The sequence below is a fragment of the Solanum lycopersicum genome, chromosome 7, assembly GCF_036512215.1.
Source record: "Solanum lycopersicum chromosome 7, SLM_r2.1".
Lineage (NCBI taxonomy): Eukaryota > Viridiplantae > Streptophyta > Magnoliopsida > Solanales > Solanaceae > Solanum > Solanum lycopersicum.
The window spans coordinates 59,528,976-59,543,251 of NC_090806.1; the positions used below are offsets into that span (position 1 = coordinate 59,528,976).

At 32.0% G+C, this 14,276-nt stretch overlaps 1 protein-coding gene across 5 annotated transcripts; it reads left to right on the forward strand.

Annotated features, from left to right (window-relative positions):
• The first annotated feature begins 8,692 nt into the window (after positions 1 to 8,692).
• LOC101252303 (transcription factor PIF4) lies at positions 8,693 to 12,424 on the forward strand. Of its 5 annotated transcripts, none has more exons than XM_069299798.1 (10): positions 8,693 to 8,918; positions 9,049 to 9,090; positions 9,402 to 9,484; positions 9,585 to 10,437; positions 10,517 to 10,615; positions 10,709 to 10,774; positions 11,045 to 11,110; positions 11,358 to 11,666; positions 11,772 to 11,898; positions 12,142 to 12,414. In XM_069299798.1, exons 3-9 carry the CDS (start codon positions 9,414 to 9,416, stop codon positions 11,859 to 11,861), a joined length of 1,554 nt encoding a protein of 517 aa, XP_069155899.1. In that variant the 5' UTR covers positions 8,693 to 8,918; positions 9,049 to 9,090; positions 9,402 to 9,413; the 3' UTR covers positions 11,862 to 11,898; positions 12,142 to 12,414.
• The last annotated feature ends 1,852 nt before the right edge of the window (positions 12,425 to 14,276 follow it).

A 14,276-nucleotide genomic window follows, 5' to 3' on the forward strand; every position in this document is an offset into this window, starting at 1 on the left:
GCGTTCCATCCTCAGACCGATGGTCAGTCTGAGTGAACGATTCAAGTGTTGGAGGATATGCTTCGTGCATGTGTGATAGAGTTTGGTGGCCATTGGGATAGCTTTTTACCCTTAGCGGAGTTTTCATACAATAATAGCTATCACTCAAGTATTGATATGGCCCCATTTGAAGCATTGTATGGGAGGAGATGTAGGTCTCCCATTGGTTGGTTTGATGCATTCGAGGTTAGACCTTGGGGTACTGACCTTTTGAGGGATTCGATAGAGAAAGTGAAGTCTATTCAAGAAAAGCTTCTAGCGGCGCAAAGTAGACAAAAGGAATATGCAGATCGAAAGGTTAGAGACTTAGAGTTCATGGAGGGTGAACAGGTCTTGTTGAAAGTTTCACCAATGAAAGGGGTGATGCGGTTTGGTAAAAGAGGTAAACTAAGTCCAAGGTATATTGGTCCCTTCGAAGTACTTAAACGAGTAGGGGAGGTGGCTTATGAGTTAGCCTTGCCTCCAGGGCTGTCCGGAGTACATCCGGTATTCCATGTGTCTATGTTGAAAAGATATCATGGGGATGGAAACTACATTATCCGTTGGGATTCAGTTTTGCTTGATGAGAATTTGTCTTATGAGGAGGAACCTGTTGCCATTCTAGATAGAGAAATTCGCAAGTTAAGATCAAGGGAGATTGCATCCATCAAATTTCAATGGAAGAATCGACCCGTTGAAGAAGCCACTTGGGAGAAGGAGGCAGATATGCGAGAAAGATACCCACATCTGTTTACAGATTCAGGTACTCCTTTTCGCCCTTGTTTTCCTTCTTGTGATCGTTCGGGGACGAACGATGGGTAAATTGGTATCTATTGTAACGACCTGTTTAGTCGTTTTGAGTAGCAGACTTCAATTCTGGAAAAAATGGAAGAAGCGACGGACCCCACGACGGACCGTCATGGGCACGACGGACCGTCGCAGGGTCTCGTTTCAAAACACTTAGAAAATCTGAAATTGGGTACTGAAAATCGACTCTCTGAACTTCGTGACGGAGTGGCAGGACGGACCGTCGCAGGCTCGACGGCCCGTCACAGGCCATTCACTTAAAATCGAGTTTCTGTAGCATGTGACGGACAGCAGGACGGACCGTCGCAGGCACGACGGCCCGTCACGGGCTACGCAATCCCAGGCTGGGTCGGATTTCTGTTAATTTATTTAAGGGGCGTTTTGGACTGTTTCCTACTTTAATTATAAAGTGGTGGGTTAATGTTAATAAGTCTAATTACTTGGGGGTTAAAAGAGGTAACCTTAAGTTAACTAGTGGGTTATTATTGCCATCCTTTACACTTGATTATATGTTAATTAGGGTAAAAGAAAGAGGGTTTGAATAAGAAAAATAAGAAAGAACAAAGAGAGACAGAAAAAGAAAGAGAACGAGTAGAGAGAGAGAGAAACGAAGAGGATAGCAAGGATTCTGAGAAGATAGCTTGTTGATCGCAATTCTTCGGTGGAGGTAGGTTATGGTTTCATGTTTTCATAGTAAACTCTTAATAGAGAATGATATGTATTGGGTAGTATTGTAAACCCTTCTATGTGCTTAATTGTATGCATGCATGAATGTGATTATATGATTGTGATGAATTAAGCATGATGAAGCTATTGAATCCCAAATCTTGATAAAAACCTAATCTCTTGTTATTGATGATGCCTTGGTATGAAAGAAGGCTTGATGAACTAAAGTAATGAGATTGATGATGCCTTGGTAAGGGAGAAGGCTTGATGAATTGATAGAATGAGATTAGGGGATCGGGTGTCACGAACCGACACGTAGAATTAGGGGATCGGGTGTCACGAACCGACACGTAGAATTAGGGGATCGGGTGTCACGAACCGACACGTAGAATTAGGGGATCGGGTGTCACGAACCGACACGTAGATTTAGGGGATCGGGTGTCACGAACCGACACGTAGATTTAGGGGATCGGAGTGTCACGTTCCGACACATAGTAGTAGGGGATCGGAGTGTCACGTACCGACACAAGAGGATTAATGAATATGAGGAGCGGAGTGTCACGTACCGACACAAGAGAAATAAAGATAATGAATCTTGAAAGATGTTAATATACTCAACCTAATGAACATAATTCCCAAATGAGTATGGTATTGAGGCTTGAGTCCTCATGTGTGAACTTGATGGTAATTGTTAATGATATAGTACTTGTTGTTGCTACATGTTGAGTATCATAGTTGATTTTATGATATTACTTGGTATATACTGTTTTCTATTTTGAGTTGGCCGATGATATCTACTCAGTACCCGTGTTTTGTACTGACCCCTACTTTTATGTTTTCTTCTTGTTTATTTGTGGGGTGCAGCAAACGTGCCGTCGTCTTCGACTCAACAGTAATTCAAGCCAGTCTTACTACATCGGAAATTCAGGGTGAGCTAATGCTTCTAGCTTAGACTGGATCTTCTTCTTCAAGTCTTGATGCCTTGAACTTCCGGCATGGACTAGCTTCTTATGTATTTTTAGCTTTTAGAATACTCTTAGTTTAGTCATTTGATCGTAGATGTTCTTGTGGTGATGACTTCCAGATTTTGGGAAATAATAGATGTTGGATTTTAGAAGTATTGAATTGATTTTATTAATGAGTTTAAGTCTTCCGCGTTACTTTATGTTGATATTACATTGAAATGTTAAGGTTTAGATTGGTTGGTTCGCTCACATAGGAGGGTAAGTGTGGGTGCCAGTCGCGGCCCGGATTTGGGTCGTGACATAAACATTTCTTTAATTAATCCTACCTAGAAACATAATGGAGTAATACCATATGAGTATTATTTAAGTAATATTTTATTAATTATTTATTTAATAATGTTTATATTAGTAAAAGGGTAGAATCATAATCCTATTTTAAAATTAAGATCTTCTCACTTATAATAAAATAATAATACTTTCTGAGTTTCGCCCTCCGCTCGTGTAACTATATCAATCAACACACATTTTTTTAAAAAAGTATAAAGATTATTAATAATATTGTTTCATGATTAAAAATTAAAAGTAGTATATACTCCTTAAAATGACGAATTTTAATGTTTTTTTAAGTTCACTGAATGGCATGTGTGAACTTTATGTGTCTTGATTTTTCTTATTTTTAACATATGAGTTTAGATTAATTAATTGACAAGTCTTTGAATCTATGAGATTTTTTTTCCAAATATTTTTTTTTTAGATAGAATAAATGAAATAATAAGTTCTAAATTTAATCAATAAAAACATAAAGTTGCAGAATATAAAAATATTTAGCAATAATGTTTTTCTTCTTCAAGGCTTCCTCTTCTTTCGTTATTAGGGGTATTTATTTACAAATATGAAATCACGCCATGATTTTATTTTCATACAAGTAGTAAATCATTTATAAATTCTAAAAAAACACATTAAATATAATGCATACTAATTTTTGTAGATTTAATTATGAGAAAAAACTAATCACATGAATTATTCAATTCTCTTATCTAATAACCTAGAGTGTTCACTACATGATAATCAACTTGTTATAACAAACATAATCTTTAAAAGAAGATTCGTACATCAGACATGTAAATGAAAATTTTATTTTCTTTTTCATTCAATTATTCAAGAAAAAGTAGTCAATTTACTTTCTTTCAACCGAAAAATTGAATGTAACAAACAATGAACTAAGTAAAAATATGCAACATTGAAATGAAAAATATTACTTACAAACAACAAATAAATGTCCATGACGCCTTTAACCTTCTTGAAGAATGCATCGAATGCACTGAAATGATTAAATTCTAATTCAGATATCTATATTCTCCAAGAATTTACCGTCAATAAATTAACGAAACAACATACATATTCTTTCTCACACAAGTAGGTTTGTTTTACCTCATGAATGTTGAGCAGACTTTTTGTCCAAATGAAAAACTCTTTAGAATTATTTATCACCTGTTGCGTTAAAAACATAAATTTTCGATGAAAAGAATGAAACAAAACATGTAATATTAGTTCTATCTATATACATATATGTCTAAAATTTATTGATCAAAAGAAACATGAAAATTTTGAAGAAGAATTTTGTGAGATAAATCAACTTACATGCTATTGTCATGAGAAGACATGAGAATAATGTATTTTGTTGAAAAAATCATGTATATAATTTTATCAATGGAACTCTTCAAATTCTTTAACTTCAAATTAAATAAGAGATGTTTTAAAATGTTTGGACTTCATTTGTTTGAATGACTATTTATCTTTCATTATATCTTTATTACTTTAAAGTTTATTATCTAATTATTATTAAAAATATTTTTTACATTTTAAAAAATAGAAAAAATATTTATGTGAAGGGTAAAATGGTAATTCAACTTTGAGATTAGGAGCTTCCCACTTATAATAATGCTAGTTTTTTAACACGTGCGTTGCACGTGTATCCGTATTATTTTAAAAATATTTTGAATTAATGCAAGTTAGTTACAGTAGATTGAAGGGAGAAAATGCAAGTTTAAACTGATGAATGGTGAGTTTATTCGACCGACTTTATTGATGGGCATAAGATTATTAGGTATGATTTGAACGATTAAATTTAGCGGTAAAATTATAATGATATTCAACTTTATCGTTTGATTGATTTTTTGATATTTCAACAACACAATTTATGTGTGAATACAAGTGACATTGGCTAGAAAGAAATGTTAGGTTATTAGCATTTTAATATTAATATTTAACATATTAAATTGTTTTATTTTGGAGTTATAAGAATGAACATTGGAATGGATGACTTCTACATCATCCATTAGCATTGGTTATCCATCAATGTATTTCATTCTTAATTCCTCCATTACTCTTTGTAACCTATGTAACTCCCATTGTAACTTATGTAACATATGTAACTCCCATTGTAACCTATGAAACTCCTAAGGCCATTATCTTCACTATTTACTACCTCTATTATCTTCCTATTCATTGCTAGGAAGACTTCTTGTAGTATAAATAGTGGTAGTCTTCATTTGGTTTTAGAGACACACAAAACACAAGAGAAAACAAAGAGTGAAAGAGTTAGTCTAAAAGAGAGTTCTTATTAGTTGAAGGGATGTGTTCTTTTTTGTGGAGCTTTGGACTCAACTCTTGTCCAGAGTTGTTGAGTTATAATTTGTGAAGGCTGTTGTATCCTGGAGGGGACAAGTCAAAAAGGACTACAGCTGGACCGGTGAAAACATTTGCTGCAGTGGGCTTGAATCTCCTTAAAGAGAGCGAGATATCCGCGCCTCAGCCTGAAGAGATTAATTTCTTCATTTTATTTTCAATTGTAATCTTGCAATTTTATGATCTTGTAAGTTTTTCACTAACAAGAAATACTTTACTTCTAGTAGTTTTTCGCAGTGTATCCTTGAGAAATGGTAGTCTCTTTCCCTTAAGGTTCAATTAATATATGTCTTCTTTAGGATGAATATTAGTAATGTCAATAATGGTGTAAGGTTGCAAATAAATAAGATTTCTAGTGTCCCAATTTACCTAGTTAGAATTTCTGCAAACAAAAAGTGTCATATAAATTGAATTGAGGAAATAGTTATTTGTGAAATAGATAGTTAGTAATTACTGACATTAAAAGTTCTATTAAAATAATAGTTACAAGTATATGATTTTTTTTCCTTTTTAAAAATTATAACTATTTCAATTTGTAAATTTGAAAAAAATATATTATTATAATGTATAAGTAGAATCATATAATCAAATATAACTTATACTTAAAATCAAATATCTTTTAAATACAATATAGATAATTATTTCAAGCATTTTATGTATTAATCTCATATGGTAATAGAAAATGAGTTCAAGATAGACCAAATAATAAAATACATTATACAATTGCATTGCACTCTTGTGTATCCTGCAAATTTTAACTTTTCAATTGTTGATTAAAAAAAAAGTGAAAGGCAAAATGATTTAAAAAATAGATATTTTTTTAATAATAAATGTAAATATATGTCAAAGGCTTACATTTTATTGGCCTAATTGTTGAAATCCTCTGTGAGTTTAGCTTCAAAATACTTACTAATATAAATTTGAATATGGTATTCCAAATCGATATATCTAAATTGAAGATTAAAAATTAATAATTAAAGAAGCTCAAAAGGAGAAGGTGAAAACATTATGAATCATTACTAAAATAAATATCAGAGAATTCAAGAAGATGAAAATTTGAAAAGTAAAAACTTATTTATACTGTGATATCTAAAGAATTCTCCGTAACTATGACAATTTGTATACTCAATAAAAAATGATAATAATTAAGAAAGAAATAAGAGATTAGAGATAATTAAATCAACCAAAATTCTAATTAGTAAAATTTCACAAAAAAATTACTTATTTTCCTTAATATGGATATAATGCATTAAGGTTTTGCATCGAAAACCAACTCCGAACTCATATTTCTGATAATTTCACATTTAATGGTATCTGATATATTACAAAGTCCTTGAATAAATGAACTTTTAGGCATTTCAAAAGTTACGGTTACACTTCTAAAATACATGCATTATCAAAAGTTAAAAAATAAAGGGCAAATCAAAGGTTGCAAATGTTTGGACTGATTCTGCGTTTTTTTTGTTGTTGTTATTTGGATTAAGTTTTGTCTTTTTGACTTGATTAATATTTAATTAATTAAATAATAGTATATGATATGATTATATGAATATGGATTAGTATTTAATTATTTTTTAATTTGTTAAGGGCTAAATGATAACTCAATTTTGAAGATGGGAGCTTCCCACTTATAATAATATATGATATGATATATATATCTGTTGTCTTAATTCTTTATCTATCTTGAATAGGTTGAGAAATTGTTTCTGATAAACCCTTGATCTTGCCTCAAGTAAAATATAATAAATATAAAGTATGTAACACAAATATGATAACAAAGAAGAAATTGTAGCAACAACAGATACTACGATGAGTAATCAAAGTTAAGTAGATAACATGTACGTAATACTAAAATTACAGAATAAGATAGTATGAGAGTAGTAATAACAATAGTAATATTGATAAAGAAGCAAGAGTATGCTTGACTACTTCCTAACTTTCGACTTCAATTCTCAAAATTTTATTTTTCTATCAAAGATCATTTCCTCGATAAGTTGTATGTATATCATGTTTTATCTAATCACCTCCTTCTCAATATTTTATTCAACTTACTTCTACCTCATTCGGTACCCACCACACTAAGGGGGAGATAAAAGAAATTATCTCAAGATCTTGAATTTCACTTGTGTCTTCAATTCCTTATGTCCCAGATCATGTAACATCATTGGAATTTCAAGTGTCAATCAGATTTTTCTTCAATTAATGTGTTTATATGTAACGTTTGAATATTTTAATTAAGTTATTTATTATTGTAATATATTATACTTTTTCCATTGTTTTCAAATGTATAAATATTATTTCAAAAAGCTTAATATTAGTTGTGGTTTCAAGTCAATGGGCAAAATCTAATTAGTCATGTTGAAGATAAATACCAGTAGTATATATGACTCTTTGTTTTTACCCCTATAAACTGCCCAAAAACATTTTACAACACCTAAAATTTTGACACATTTTTATTTTAAAAAATATAGTAATAAATATCTTAATAACTCAATTAGTTGGCAATTTAAACTTTTACTTTATACGTGAAAGTTCAATTTTCGGCTTTATATTTTCCTTCCGTATTTCTCCTATCCCAAACATATAAAACGTGAAATTAATTAACAGACAATTAAGACTTAAACACTCTTCATTAATACCTATATATAACACTAAATTGACTTCATCACTGAATAATTGACCATAAACAAATTCAAACAACTTACTTAAAATAATATAGATCTGAAAAGTGAATCTATCATTGACACAAAATAACACACTACTTCAATCATAATATATTAATTGACTTAGTTACAACTATTAAAAAAAACACATTCAATTATAATATCTTAGTAATTGACTTCATACTTGGTTACAAACATTAAAAAAAAATACCAGTTCAATCATAATATTATAATTGACATCAATATTCTTGTCTCCTTAATCAACATCATTAGTGTTCCTTGAACACAATAATGTACTACAAGTGAAATATACATAAATAATGATTTAAAATAATAGTGAAAATGAGGATAAGTGCAAACGTGGCAAAAGAATTTAGCAGTATTTGATCCACAAGGTGCAAAGGGTCCATAGGAATAGAAAAGAAGATTTCATACAGCTAGGCTGCACGTATCATTTTTTCCTAAATTCACTTGATTTATTTTCCTTTTTAGTTGATATCTTTTTATATTTAGTGTTTTTTTAATTTAATTTGTTGTTTGATCTATTTTTATTTTTAATCTATTTTTAAAAAGAATTATAATTCTTTTTTAGCAACTTTATAATTTCAATTTACTCCATCTTTGAAACCATTAAAATCTTCTTATCTGTTCTTACACATTGTGTTAAATCAAAACAGGTCACTCAATTTAAAACGAAAAAATTGTATTCTTAATGAAATGATTTATAGTCATATAAATTTATATCAGATCATAATTTTCAAAACATACCATATATATCTATAGAAGAAAATTAAAAAAATAATAAATTATAAATTAAACTCATAAAATTTAAATTTTAAATGTTCGTGGCCTATACGGGGACGCTTTAATTGACAGCTAAAGCCACTGGTATTTGCTGTATCCAAAAAAATAATTCAGACGTCATTTTCTCTGTCATTAATCTTATTACACTATTGTGTCCAATTCCAAAAATGATGCTCACATTTCCTGTCTGTTTCCTTCTTATTATTCTTGAATAAGTGAAACAAAGGCCACATAGTTTTTCTCCCTGACTTGGTTTGTTTTCCCATTATAAAATTTTGGTGTTTCTTCTTTTTCTGAACCTAAAAAGGTTTGATTTTTTTATTCTTTTTTGCTTCATTTCTTTTCTTAGTCATATTATGTTGATTTTAGAAATGGGGTTTGAAAAAGATTTAATTTTTTAAGCCATTCTTGACTTGTTCTGTTTGTGTTGTGTGCAGGTTTTTGGTTATTTAACTTCTCTGTTTCCTTCTTTCTGTAAGGTATAATAAGGCAAAATCTTTCTTTCTGTTTCTGAGGGTTTTCTTGTTTTGGGGTGGGGTGGGGTGGGGTGGGGGAGGACAAGTAAGGAAAAGTAGAGGAACTATTGAAGTTTTGAAGAGTTATGTCATGCTTGTCTATATTTGGTTTCCTTTTTGCTCTATTTTGTATGATCAAGAAATTCACTTTTTCTTGATATAGAAAAATCATTTTTTTAAAACCCCCTTTTGACTATTAAGTATTGAATTTGATGATTTTGAGATTGCCCTCTTACTGTGTGCCTAAACAAACTGTTTCTTTTCTTGATATGCAGTAGTTTTTAGCCATGAATCCATGTCTTCCTGATTGGAATATTGAGACTGAACTTCCTGCTCCACATCAAAAGAAGCCTATGGGGTAAATAATATATGTGTTTGATTACATAACCAAAGTATACTAAATTTGTTTTTTAAATAATGATCTTGAATTGGTTTCAATTGGATGGTCTTTTCTGTAGATTTGATCATGAGCTAGTTGAGTTGTTGTGGCGAAACGGGGAGGTAGTATTACATAGCCAAACACATAAAAAGCAGCCAGGCTATGATCCTAATGAATGCAGACAGTTTAACAAACATGAACAACCAACAATAAGAGTTACTGGAAATCAGACTAATTTGATTCAAGATGATGAAACTGTCGCGTGGCTAAACTGCCCTATCGATGATTCGTTTGACAAAGAATTTTGTTCCCCTTTCTTATCTGATATTTCAACAAATCCTCACCTGGGGGAGGAACCTGATAAGTCAATTAGGCAATCAGAGGACAATAACAAGGTTTTCAAGTTTGATCCTTTAGAGATCAATCATGTTCTTCCGCAATCACATCATTCTGGTTTCGATCCAAATCCAATGCCACCTCCAAGATTTCACAACTTTGGATCACCACAACAGAAACATCATATAGTAGGGGGGGATCAGAAAGGTGTTAACTTTCCTCCACCGATAAGGTCATCCAATGTGCAGCTTGGTGGCAAAGAAGCTAGAAGCAATCTGATGCTGCAAGATATTAAAGAGGGGTCCGTGATGACAGTTGGTTCAAGCCACTGTGGCAGCAATCAAGTTGATACTAGCCGGTTTTCAAGTAGTGCAAATAGAGGGTTGTCTGCAGCAATGATCACTGATTATACCGGAAAAATCAGTCCACAAAGTGATACAATGGACCGAGACACATTTGAACCAGCTAATACATCTTCGTCTTCAGGAAGATCGGGTAGTAGTTATGCAAGAGCATGCAATCAATCTACAGCGACCAATAGCCAGGGCCACAAAAGGAAGAGTAGAGATGGTGAAGAACCAGAATGCCAGAGTAAAGTAAGTTACAATTTGTCTTCTAAGTCTCTTGGCTTAAAGTAAGTTACATTTATCTGAAGTTCCATAATTTGCTATACAGGCTGATGAGCTAGAATCAGCTGGAGGAAACAAGTCAGCCCAAAAATCTGGAACTGCCCGAAGGAGCCGTGCTGCAGAAGTGCATAATCTCTCTGAAAGGGTAGAAGTTGTTAACCTTCCTTTCCATTTTTATATATGTTATGACTTCTTCAAGGAAATACACCTTAATCATCAAATGGATTTCTCTTCGCAGAGACGGAGGGATAGAATCAATGAGAAAATGAAGGCCTTGCAAGAGCTTCTTCCTCACTCTACTAAGGTATGGGGTTGAGGAATTTGAGGTTGATTGTACTTTTCATGGACAATATTTGTAGTTTTCATCTGATCATGGAATTGTTAGCATTTGAAAAGTACAAATAGTATCTGGAATAACCTTCATAACACGGAAAGTATACACGATCTTGATTCAATCGGCAACCGTTTCTTGGTTGATGCTAGAAAAGCATTAGTGAACCTTGTGACTGGGATTATTTGGTGCTTGTTTTTTCAGGAATTCCTAATTTTATGATTCCTGGCTTACTTTTTTCAGACAGACAAAGCATCAATGCTGGATGAGGCTATTGAATACTTGAAATCACTTCAGATGCAACTGCAGGTATGAACTCATAAAATCATACGGGGTGAGTTAGCGACTCATTTGTCCATGATCCAAATGTTTCTACGTTTATCTTAAGTACAACCACAATGTAAAAGTATTCTATACTACCAATGCATTCAAACCTGTTATAGAAGGTTAGACATCTCAATATTTGTGCTTATCTTTAGATGACCTGATAGCAAATTTCGTTTACACTAACGGTGAATATAAGTTAAGCACAATGATCCTTTATGGTGATATTCAGATGATGTGGATGGGAAGTGGCATGGCATCAATGATGTTCCCTGGTGTCCAACACTACATTTCCAGAATGGGAATGGGGATGGGTCCGCCTTCGGTGCCCTCCATGCACAATGCTATGCATTTAGCTAGGCTTCCTTTGGTTGATCCAGCAATCCCTTTGACACAAGCTGCCCCTAATAATCAAGCAGCTGCAATGTGCCAGAATTCAATGTTGAATCAAGTTAACTATCAACGCCATTTGCAGAATCCCAATTTTCCAGATCAATATGCTAGTTACATGGGGTTCCATCCACTTCAAGGCGCTTCTCAGGTTTGATCTCCCACATACCTACTTTCATCATGTACACTTCATATAAATAGAAAAAATTGTATCCTAAATTCTCCTCTCTTTTTATTTTGTGCTTTCGTTTTGCAGCCTATAAACATTTTTGGCTTAGGTTCACATACAGCACAGCAAACTCAGCAGTTACCGCATCCAACTAATAGTAATGCACCTGCCACTTGAAGAGTTATCACTGAGGATACTATCAGTGTAAAATTAGGTAAGGGACTTTTCTTGCTTTACCCTTTGAAAAGTTGCATTGAGTGCATAAGTCTGATAATAAGAAGTACCATGACCCCTTTTCTTTGTTGGAGTCAGCTCAATTTATGATTGTTCGATTACTGTTCTATTTTCATCGACAAGTAGTGCTCGAGTAGACCTCAGAATATAACACTTGATGCACCAAGAGTTTAACATCTTTTATGTTATCTGATTTTATAGTACTTTTCTTCCATTTTGACAGGACGTTGAAATTGCTTCATTTTGCGTAATGTTTATCATGGTACTAGATTCTAGCAATCACTACTGGAAGATCGTAAGATTTTGGGAGCTAACGTTCAAATATGTAAGAGACAACGACACCATCATAATGAAATACATGAACTTCATTGTATGAGACTCTTCTTCATATAGCAAAGCAACAAGTTTTATTTTGTAGGAGCACATTAGTAGTTGGCATATGTAACTTACTGTATATGAAAAAATTTATGAGGAAAAAGAATTCATTTGGTCTTTACATACTGATTTCTTTTTGTATATCCTGCGTATCACATTTTATATATACATTTATATATATATATGTGTGTCAATGGAGATCAAAGTTTGCCTGTTTTGTGTGGCTAGTAGCCACGGGCAGATCTAACTCATGACTTATGAGGTAGGGGTGCCACGACACCCGCACATTTCCATTATAATTTGCGATATGTATGTGAAAAATTAGATATATACGCAATTTTGCGTTTGAGTTATGTCTTTTGTCGTAAGAGGAAAGTATATAAAACATGATTACACCTTCAACTTTCAAATTTTGAATTCGCCATTCAATCATAGCTTGTGTTGATCTTCTTTCTATCCAATGAAAAACTAATGAGCTTCGTTCAAAAAAATTTTCCCTCCAATTTACCATATACCCTGTATTTAAAAAAGTATAAATTTAAGGAATCCCATAGTGTAATTCAATAATTACATTCTGTCCTGACAAGTTTAGTAATTACAAAAAATCACTTAAATTTGTTGAACCGTGATACTTTAGACTGTAGTGATACATGGTAAATGATACATGGTAATTTAAAACTGTTAAGAAAAAATAGGGGAGAAAAACGGTAAAGTTAATGTTGTTACTAAAACAGCTTAATTTGTGGTAACAGATCATTAATCAGCATTAAATCAGCACTTAATTGGATATTAATTTCAAAATTTGAAAATCAAAGATTATATCATCTATTTTGAAAACAAATTTTTTAAACAGTCTGTTAAAATTGAAACTACAGAAATTTTATTGTTGTTACATCTCACCAATGATTATACAAATAGATAATATTAAAATATAGACAAACGGTTCAAGAATATTAAAACATAGAGAATGGTCCATGACCTTTTCCCTATTTTAATATAAAAATAATGAGGGGGGAATATTGCAAACAAACAGAAAAGATTAAATCCTTCATTAATTTGCCAATAGTTTTACTTTTACCATATATTATACAAATAAGAATTATTATTATTATAATTATTAAAATAGAAAAAGAGCCATAAATCATCTATAGTCATTCAACTCAAATATCTTCAATGACAATATTATTTTTCAATGCAAAAGTTAATGATAGAAACAAATGTATAAGATATGCTTTGTGTGATATTCCAAAGATATTTTTTTTCCCAAAGTCAAGAAGAAGTGACCACTATTGTCTACAAATTTTAATCATGTGTTGGTGTCCTAAGTTGTCTCTTATCATCCTATCAAGGGGAAACAAGGCAGATATCTGAGATAGATCTTCTTTAATTTTTCTCCATTTAACAACCACAACCACAACTATATAGTAACTCTTTGTTTCAATTGGAAAATCAATAGTCCTTTCAACATAACTACCTGAAAAGGATTGTACTAACATATTATTCCTACTAACATACATCTATTACGACAGCTACGCCTCAGTCCTGGTCAAATTAAAGTCAGTTATTGTGTTGTTCCTCTTAAACTCGTCTCAGTCCAATATTATGAAAAAGGAATAGTTTCTCAAGCACTCTAAGCGATCATTTACGATCTATAAGAATAACACCATATTAGGAAAACTAATATCAATAATGCAAATTAAGATTAGTTATACTGACATTATGAGTATTTGAATTGTTGTATTAAATGAATTAATAGGGTGTAGTAGAATGAACTAATACTAAATATGATTGAATTAGAATAAGGATAGTATTGGTATACATAGGTTTGTTATGTATAATAATTGTATGAATCGATTAGGATGTATAACTAATAGAAAATTAATTTCCAATTAGGTATTTAAACAAATGGAAATATTTCCTTTATCAATGTGCAACTAGTTGTAGCTAGATTCATATTGACTAGTGTTGATGCAAGTTGTGCTT